Here is a 10,489-nt window from a genome sequence, read left to right on the forward strand (position 1 = left end):
GTGAATATAATAGAATCAGGGGCATAGAAAGGGAGTGGACTGACAATTCTCGGGGGTAGGGGGTGTGGGAGGTGCGGGAAGGGACTGGACAAAAATCTAACACCTATGGACGAGGACAATGGGGGGGTAAGGGCATGGGGTAGGGTAGGAACTGGGTGGAGGGGAGATATGAGGAGAAAAAAGAGGAACAAGTGTAATAATCTGAATAAAGACTTATTTTAAAAAAAGAAATAAGAATAAATATAGTAGCATTATAATGGTAACTTCTAGAAGAGAAAATTAAAAACAATAAATAAATAAATAAATAAAATAAAAACAAAAACAAAAACTGCAGAACAATGTTAATGAGAGTTATTTTTGAAAAATGGTGGTGGGGACGGGTAGTCTTTTCCATTTTCTTTTTTATACCCTTCTATTTAATTGGGTTTCGTTTACTATGCATAAGCATAACTTTAATTCTTTCAAAAAAAACTGTTTAAAATATGAAATCCAGGGTACTGTCATCAATAAGGGGTAATTATGATATAGCACACAATGGCATACTGTCAAATGGGGATAAAGAGAAACATCTATATGTACTGACATGAAAACTGTCCATATTAAAAGAATAAAGCTTCAGAAATGATAGTAAATAATGAGATACTCCCACTTATGTAAAAAACTTATATGAGACAGAGAGTGGGTATGTGTGTGTATGTAAATATTTGTAAGATGTTTTTAGTATCATGGCAATAATTTACTGAAATGATAGGAGCCTCTGAAGATATTTCAATGTTGTGAGCTGCATTTAATATGCAGTATTTATAGGCTGTACCTTGCTTTCTTTTTGGTGCAGCTTAAATTTCCCGTAGCCACTGAATTGGTAAGTCTGCACTAATTAACACTTTTAGTACCATTCTCAAGAGAGTAAGATGGAATTTTAATAACGTTTCAAATATTAACTTGTTAATTATTCCAGTTGTTACCCATTCTGACAAACAACACATAACAGTCTCTTTAAATAATATTTTATACTTGAAAAAAACTGAAACTGAACCAAAAAGGGGGACTTTTTATACTGAAAAATTTTAAAACACCTAACAACAAAAATCAAGTAAGTTGATTTAAAAATAAAATCAAGTAGGTTGGATTTTTGGCATTAGACAAGTCTAAAAAACTATTAACATTATTAACAGTCTTTTTTTGCTTCAAACAACATTAAAACATAGTCGTTAAGTCATGTTTTTAATAATTAGTTTTTCTTACCAGGCTATTTTCTTTCCAAGCTTCTGGGAACTTCGGTCTCTGTTTTTCCCTAGATACCAGAACCTGCATATCTTCAAAAGTGGGATGGTTTCCAACTTCTGTCTGAAAAGCCATCTGGTATTCTGGTACAGATTCACCTGTGAATTTTTTTAAAAGGACAGAGTAAAATGTCCAATTATCATAAAATGATATAATTACAGGAGTATTAGATACTAAGCAAGCAAAGAAACTCACAATCATTTTTTTCTTAATCCTTTCCCATATTTGGAAATTCTGAAGAAACCCCTTTGTGGGTTTAATGCATTATTAATAAATGTTTCACTTAGAATAGTCTCTGATAAATTAAATGTTTTTTAATAAGTTAAACAGTACTTTCAATGTTGAAAAGGTATTTTTAAATGGTTCTAGCATTACAAATTTTGGAGGGAAGAGATTTTTTCATATATACATAGTAATACGCTTGAATTCTTATCGCATATAGGGATCAAGGATACTGAATATGAGGAGATGCCCAGGATCTAGCACAACAAACACGAACATAACTGGGAGGGTTGTACAGTCATCATATCTAATTATATCATTTGCTCTATTATAATACAGCTAGATTGGTAAAATCTGTTTCAAATGTCACAAAAATTTGTATGATAATGACCATTTGACAGGAAAATCAATATACAAAGTTGCTGTTGCTCGGCAGCTCCTGCATTGAGTGTCTGCCCCCTGGTGGTCAGTGCATGTCATAGCTACCAGCTGGTCACTTAGGCTTTTATATATATACACTAGAGGCCCAGTGCAGGAAATTCATGTAGTGGTAGGGTCCCTAGAGGCTGCCAGCTGCCAGCTGGGGCCTCCTACCCTTCCCCCAGTCACCTGCCACCACTGCCACAGCCGCAGGCCAGGGCTTCCCTCCCTTCCCCTGGCCGGCCCCGCCCCCTGGTCAAATTCCTGAATGAACTCCAGGTAGAAGGGGCAATTTGCATACTATGCTTTTATTATATAGGATATTTACAAAGAATAATTCTATAATCTATGAAGCATAGCCCAAAATTTTTTGGAATATTGCACTATCTATAAATACAAGTGATATTTTCACATACTCTAAACATTTCAGCTGATACTTATTTTTTATCAATAACCATTAACAATGAACTTGAAAGACAAAACTAAAGGATTTAACATTGCCAGTTAGTATAAAACTTTCATGAATCCTCATATGATAAAACCTCAATCCAAACCATCTTTGAACTGTAAGATATTTACTAGTATATCTTATCTCTTTGACATATATATATACACAACCCACATAATACCTACCCTCCCAGTGTTATTTATTAGCTATTTTTTTCTTCAAATGTTCATTTAGTAGAACAAGTAAAAATACACAATTTTACTTATTTTTTTAAATCAGGTCTAAATCACAATGAGAAAACTTGCTAAATGAATCTGAGGCACAATTTTGTCTTGTGATTTGAATAACATTAAGAATTATTAAATTTCTACTAAATCTTCATGTTTCTAAATCTAATTGTTTCATAGATAGTTGTGTAGAGCTAACTTTGTATTAGGCATTGGAATGACTGCCTTAAACTTTATAATCACTGAATTGCTTAAGGGAAGTTTTATAATCCTATTTTCTCTCAAACTGTCCAAAATAGATAAATATCTAAGACTATCAGATGCCATTCCTTGCTTCTCACAACACTTGCTACTTGTTAATTATGCCTATAAGCAGTTAGAAATTTTAGTCCCTTACTTAAATTACACTTTTCTCTTTCTTTTTTATTTCTCTTGCCTTCCTTTTTCCTCCTTTCTCCCTCCTGTGTATAAACTTGGCAGCATTTCATTCTTCCTTTGTAATAGAAATACCTTATTCATTTGTTTTACTAATGTTTTTTCCCTTTTATTGAATTTACTGGAGTGAAACTGGTTAACAAAATTATACAGGTTTCAGGTGCACAACTCTACAACACATCATCTGTATACTATATTGCATATTCACCCCTCCAAGTCCATCCTTCACCATTTATCCCCCCCTACCCTCCTCCACCTGTATTTTGCAGTCAGCTTCCATAGTGTGTCCATCCTATCTAATAATAGACAAACATGGTAATTAACCATACCTCCGACACGCTTCCCATTGGCTAATCAAGGCGATATGCAAATTAACTGCCAACCAAGATGGTGGCCGGCAGCCAGGCAGCTGAAGCGAACAGAAGGCTTGCTTGCTCCAGTGATGTAGGAAGCCAAGGTTCCCCGCCTGCCGCTGCCGGCCTTTGAGCTGCACTCTAAGAAACAATGTTGCAATTATAGAAGCTAAACAAACTCCAGAAACCTGCTTACAGCCAGCCGGGCCTTAGAGCTGTACTGCAACAGTGTTTCAATTATAGAAGGCAAACAAACCCAGACACCTGCTTTCAGCAGCCGAGGTCTCAGAGCTGGAGCTGAGCCTCAGAGCTAAAGCGGGCTCTCAGTTCCAGTGACAGCCGTAGAAGGTAAATAAATCCCAGAATAAAAAAAAAAGAAAAAAAGGAGAGGTGGGGAGCTTCAGTCCCCCGCCAGCCTGAAAACATCCCTCAGCCCCTCACCCAGACTGGCCAGGCACCCCAGTGGGGACCCCTACCCTGAAGCAACAAGATGGCAGCTAATTTGCATACTGAAGGTGGGTGGCAGCAGGCAAGGCTGTCCGCGGTCCGGGACCCGGATCTGTGAGCGGTGTTCGTGGGAGCCTCTCCTGCCGCCTCAGCAGCGCTAAGGATGTCCCACTGTAGGTTAGGCCTGCTCCCTGCTGCCAAGTGGACATCCCCCGAGGGCTGCCAGGCTGCAAGAGGGATGTCTGATTGCCATCTTAGGCCCAATCCCTCCCAGGGAGCGGGCCTAAGTCAGCAGGTGGTCATCCCCTGAGGGGTCCCAGACTGCAAGAGGGCACAGGCCAGGCTGAGGGACCCCCCCTTCCCTCCGAGTGCATAAATTTTTGTGCACCGGGCCTCTAGTTTATTAATAAAACATGTACTGCCCTAGTTGGTTTGGCTCAGTGGATAAAGCATCGACCTGCAGACTTAAGGGTCCCGGGTTCAATTTTGGTCAAGGGCACATGCCCCGGTTGCGGGCTTGATCCTCAGGAAGCAGCCAATTAATGATTCTCTCATCATTGATGTTTCTATCTCTCTCTCTCCCTCTCTGTTACTCTCTGAAATCAATAAAAATATATTTTAAAAAAACTAATTTGACATGTACTGCATTTGGAAATATATCATATTAATTTAAAAATGTTTTACAAGCTCCGGCCAGGTATCTCAGCTGGTTAGAGCATCATCCTAATACTCCAAGGTTGAGGGTTCGATCCCCGAACAGGGTACATAGTTTCTCTGTCTCCTCCCCACTCCGTTCTTCTCTCCCAAAAACCAGTAATTTTTAAAAAATGTTTTTAATGTTTTACAAGAATTTTTTTATTATTATACTAGAGGCCCGGTGCACAAAAATTTGTGCACTCGGGGGGGTCCTTCAGCCTGGCCTGTGGCCTCTCACAGTCTGGGTCCCCTCGGGGGATGTCCACTTCCAAGCCTCCTGCTCACCCCAGCTCCATGGCCGCTGCCATCTTAGTTGAGTTAATTTGAATATTTGCTCCTGATTGGCTGGTGGATGTGGCTTGTGGGCACGGCTTGTAGGTGTGGTGGAGGTATGGTCAATTTGCATGTTTCTCTTTTATTAGATTAGATGCTATTCTTTAGGCTTATTTATATGTTTATGGTATTCTTTCTTTTTTTAACTTCCACCCCATTTCACTGTTAAAATTTAAGTGCCCTGTATCCTCTATCTGTGCTTTATTAATATGTTCCCCTCCTATACTCTGTAATATTTCTCGTCTCTATTTCACAGAAACTCCTCTGAGAATACCAGTGACCTCCTATTATTCAAATTCAAAGATTATTTGTCAGTTCTATTTCCTTTTGACCTTTCAATTACATTTATTGCTATCAATCTTGGTTCTTAACACTTTCTAACACTGACTTTTCAGATACTACAATTTCTCAGTATTCTCACTTTTTCTGACCATTTGTCTTCATAACTAACCTATTTGGGGAGGGCCTAATATTCAGTCTTTTAAAAATATATATATATATTTGTTTCAGAGAGGAAGGAAGAGAGAGAGAGAGAGAGAGACATCAATGATAAGAATCACTGGCCTCTTGCACGCCCCACACTGGGGATCAAGCCCACAACCCGGGCATATGCCCTGAATGGGTTCATATGTCCACGCTCAACTACTGAGCCATCCCAGCCAGGCAATATTCAGTCTTTATTCGACAATTTTTCCTCTCTTCATATGTTCTCTTAAAGGAGTACATCCACTCTTAAGTTCCCAATGACCAGGTCCGTGTAGACCAGTGGTTCTCAACCTGTGGGTCATGACCCCTTTGGCGGTCAAATGACCCTTTCACAGGGGTCGCCTAAGAGTATCCTGCATATCAGATATTTACATTACGATTCATAACAGTAGCAACATTACAGTTATGAAGTAGCAATGAAAATAATTTTATGGTTGGGTTACAACATGAGGAACTGTATTTAAAGGGCCAGAAGTTTAAGAACCACTGGTGTAGACAATTCCTAAATAATCATTTTAACCTTAGTTCTATCAATAGCCTCTTATTTTAAATGCTTTTAAAATTTTTCTTAAGTTGTCTTCAATACTTTATCCAAAAGTCTCCATAATTTACTCATCTTTCCAGCTTAAGCCAGGATTTTTCCTAAGTTCCTGACTGCCATCCTCACTATTTCTCATATCTCTGAATATTTCTCAATTCCTTAAACTTTCTTCTGTTAATTAAAACCAGATTCCTCTTTTCCCTTTTCTCTCACATGTGCATCTTCTTCCTCGTTTCTATATTCAAGATTATAGGGTATCTTAATGCAACTCTCTTTTTTTTCCTTTATTTTTTTTATTGTGGTTAAATATATATAACATAAAATTGACCATTTAAACCATTTTCAAGTGTTCAGTTCTATAGCACTAAGAATATTCATGATGTTGTGCAACCATCACTACCATCAATCTCCAGAATATTTTTTATCTTTCTAAATTGAAACTCTGTATTACTAAACAGTAATACCCTATCTCTTTTTTCTTTTAAAAACTCCTTCTAGTTCTATTATAATTCTTCCAAAATTTTGCCTTTCCCCTTTATAAACATCTAATATTTTTCTTTATTATTTACCAGATGAAAAGCAATAGTTATTCTTTGAATGCAGTAGTTGCTTAAAAATGTTGCGATGGCAGTGTCATTTAGTCAGGCATACTTCTATAAAACAATAATTCTGGGTTAGGATATTTTTAAAAATCTGTGGCCTAAGTTTCAATACTAGAAATATAAAGTTCCAAAGTTCCAATAATACTATGATTCTACTACAGTTCCTGCAATTTGCAGAAAAACACTTCAACTGAGTACACTGTACTTCCAATTAACTAAAAAATATACTTCCAAATAAAAAATGACAGACCCTGGTTAATCTAAGTAATTAATTTCATCATATTTTAGAATTATAAACTATTGTTAAATGCTTACTGTTTTTAAAGCAAAAAATTTCAACCCTACTATTAATCTCTGTTTTTATGAAATAATTCCATTTCATAAATTTGTCCAATGGTGATTCAATTGTCTGTTTTTCCTTTTTCTATATTTTTAATAGTGTTATTCTTATAAAATAGAGACCATTTATATCAAATCATTTTGTACCCCATGCAGTTACGATTCTACATGACAGTGATGTAAAAAATACTAACAAAAGGAAAAAACATAAATTCATCTGGTTAATTCAAGTAAGCCTCAAACAAAGCATAGCATTCATATTAGATGAATGTTCTTTCATTAAAAGGATGAAGGAATGTAGGAAGGCATGAAGAGAGAATAAAAAAAAAAGACAGAAAGAAAAAAAGTGTTCCAGTGGTTTATTCATTGTTTCTAATTCCTTATTGAGTCAATTTAGGACAGAATGTAAGTGCAGTTTATCAAATGCTCTGAGGGTACATAAGGAAAATTATGACTGCTAAAGCAATCAGAGACCAAACTAAATATGGTTAGATAAGCTATTGTGAGCAATTAATTAAATTGCACTCAATACAAACATGGAGCCCTTTTAGTAAGTTTTACCTTCTGGCTGATAATGTTTCTGAACACTAGATGGCACTAAACTAAAGGTTTAAATGCAAGTAAAAATCTGTAATACCATCAACAATAAAACAATATTAAAAAAGAGAGTAAAAACACAAAGTTGACTTTTTTAAATATAGGTAGAAAAAGCATATATAACTGCTTTGCATAAAATTCATATATAAATTTTTGATAGATCTCTTACCTGGGAAGAGGTCTGTACATCTCATAAATATCTCCCAATAGATTAGTCCAAGAGCATACATGTCTACTTGTTTCAAAGCAGATTCACAGTCCCTCAGGTTCACAGCTCCTTCTAGAACTTCTGGTGCCATATATCTGATTGTACCAACCTGAAAAATTAGAGTAACAATTTTCGGAATGAGAATGAAGGACATACGTTAGACAGAAATTATACATCCATTTCATATCAACAAGATGTTAATAAGTTATTGTACCCTAACTATGTTACTGAAACTGTTCATACCTGATTTTTTTAATCTATAAAATGCCCTTGAATAATTAAACTGTGGTCAATACATCCTATTGCACAGAATCAATAAAAAATAATGACCTAGATCTTCCATTGCATATCAACATAAAAAACAATACCTTTAAGACACAGTGAGAAAAATGCAAAACAATATGTATACCACTTAATATTTTTAAAAAGTCACAAAAAATATAAATGTATGTATAGACCTATATATGTAAATGCAGAGAAAAAGGCCACCGAAGGATATGCTCCACATTGTAATAGTGATTTATCAGAAGGTGACTAGGTCCTGTCTCACCTTGATAATTTTACTCCTGCTTCAAAAATCAGTTCCTACAAATTTCTTCCTAATGCTTATAAAAAATGAACTTGAATGGCAGTGACTTCCATAATAAACTGATGAACTCTATGCAGTGTCTTTGGTATTTCTTAATTTTGTAATTCCTAAAATGCTATAATTGGTGGAATCCTTATATAATAAAAGGCTAATATGCAAACAGAACGAACGGCGGAACAACTGAACAACCAGTAGCTATGACATGCACTGACCACCAGAGGATGTGCGCGGAACGTGGCGGGCATTGGTCATGGCAGGATGGTGGAGCAGGTGAGCAGGGGTGCCAGACCAAGGCGGGGCACTGGTCACTGCCATCAGGGCGAGCCTCTGGTTGTTACTAAAAATTCTTTGCTCCTATGCACCGTGGTCCGGGACGGCACTTGCACCTACTGCTGGTACCAACCCCACTAGGTGCCAATCGCTGGGTGCCCTCAATGGGTGAGAGCAGCAGCTCCTGGCCGAGATCACCCCTCAGGGCTTCTCCACCTCCCCCTGCTCCTGAGGGGAGATCAGGGCCGGCAGCTACCTCTCCTGCCTACTGCTGGCAACGGCCCCACTTGCACACAGTGCCTGAGCCACCACTCACACCCACTGCCAGTGCCAGCCCCGCTTGCACCTGCTGCCGATGCCCAATGCTGGTCCCAATCGCTCGGTGCCATCAGTGGGTGTGAGTGGCGGCTGATGGCCCTGACCACCCCTGAGAGCTTCTCCACCTCCCCTGTTCCTGAGGGGTGATCGAGGCAGCAGCTGCCGCTAACACCCACTGACAGCACTGGCCCTGCTCTCACTGCTGCTGGCGCTGGCCCCAATCACTCCGTGCCTTCAGTGGGTGCAAGCAGGGCCAATGCCATCAGCACATTGGTGCAGCGGCGGTGGGAGTGGGGCTGCCGGCAAAAAGGGGACCAGGGGCCACAGCGGGAGGGGCCGGGCAGGGGTGTGGAGAATGGGCCGAGACCCGCCCCGTGCCTACCACAGCCTCACTGCCCACAGTTCCTTTCAAGCTGCATGAGTTCGTGCACTGGGCCCCTAGTATAAGGACAATTATCACGAGTAGTTATGAAGGTAGTGGATTCTTAAATGCAATTCATAATGTTTTCAAAGTATGTCTGTATGATTCTTCTTGTATACACGCACCTCACTTATGGCTGCATTATCTTCTTCTCCTGGGCGTACCAGTCTATTTCCAGTCAGCCTCATGGACAACCCAAAGTCACTAATAACACAAGTTCCATCATTTTTCACCAGGACATTTCTGCTGTTTAAATCTCGATGGGAAATTGCAGGTTTATAATGATCTGTTTGGATAATTTCAAATATTCATTAATGCTTAAATAGCACTACTGGACATGAAATGAGTATGCAAGTAACAGGGACTACAACATAACTATAAAAGGTAGCGGTGGGGTTTTTTTTCTACCTATTTATTTCCTAATAACAAAAAAGAACATAAATCAAAATTTTAACTCAAAATCATTACTATTTTAAGTTATATTTTACAACATAACTCCTGTTGTATGTATAATTAATGAAGTTTTAAACTTCAACTGTTAAGTAATAGCCAGCATGCTGTTGCTTCTAATTTTAATATATACTTGGTTTTTTTTTCTCTTCATTTTAGGGCAGTGATTTTTCAACGTTTTTCATCTTATGCACACATATTCTGTGGCACACCAAAAAATATGTATTTTTGCCAATCTGACTCCAAAAAAAGGTATAATTTTTATTCATGCACACTGGACGGCTATTGTGTTGTGTTGGCTGTTATATTTGAAGATACTGAGTTCTCTGGGGGGGAGGGGGAATGAAATTACCTCATAAATGTTTTGAAATAGTATAGTATAGTTGGACTATTTTTAAAATAATACCGTATTTGCCGGCGTATAAGACGATTTTTTGGCCCTGAAAAATATGCCTCCAAGTGGGGGGTCGTCTTATACGCCAGGTACACTTCAGACAGACTGCCCATAGTGCTTGCCCCGTGCCATAGTGGCCTCCCGATGCCCGCCCACTTCATTCCACATACCGTTCAGGCATCAGCAGCGCTGCTGGGTGTATGCTCGGCTGTTATGCGATTTTGCTGTTATGCGATTTTACCACACTCGCAAAATCGCACACAGCCGACCATACACCCAGTATGATAGCGCAAAATCACGAATCGCGATACCATACTGGGTGTATGGTTGGCTGTGTGCGATTTTGCGAGTGTGGTAAATTCGGGTTACCGTATATTTCTTTACATATGCATTGAATTTTAAAGAAGGC

General features: G+C 38.5%; 1 protein-coding gene across 1 annotated transcript in view; it reads right to left on the reverse strand.

Moving 5' to 3' along the window:
- BMPR2 (bone morphogenetic protein receptor type II) overlaps positions 1–10,489 on the reverse strand; it is a 53,847-nt gene that overhangs the window by 19,065 nt on the left and 24,293 nt on the right. Inside the window, exons 8-10 of the mRNA XM_015559091.1 lie at positions 9,362–9,522; positions 7,600–7,747; positions 1,246–1,382 (exon numbers count right to left, since the gene is read on the reverse strand). Of these exons, the coding sequence (XP_015414577.1) occupies positions 1,246–1,382; positions 7,600–7,747; positions 9,362–9,522 (446 nt within the window). The remainder of the gene's footprint in view (positions 1–1,245; positions 1,383–7,599; positions 7,748–9,361; positions 9,523–10,489) is intronic.

The sequence above is a fragment of the Myotis davidii genome, unplaced genomic scaffold, assembly GCF_000327345.1.
Source record: "Myotis davidii unplaced genomic scaffold, ASM32734v1 scaffold914, whole genome shotgun sequence".
In the NCBI taxonomy this organism is placed as follows: domain Eukaryota; kingdom Metazoa; phylum Chordata; class Mammalia; order Chiroptera; family Vespertilionidae; genus Myotis; species Myotis davidii.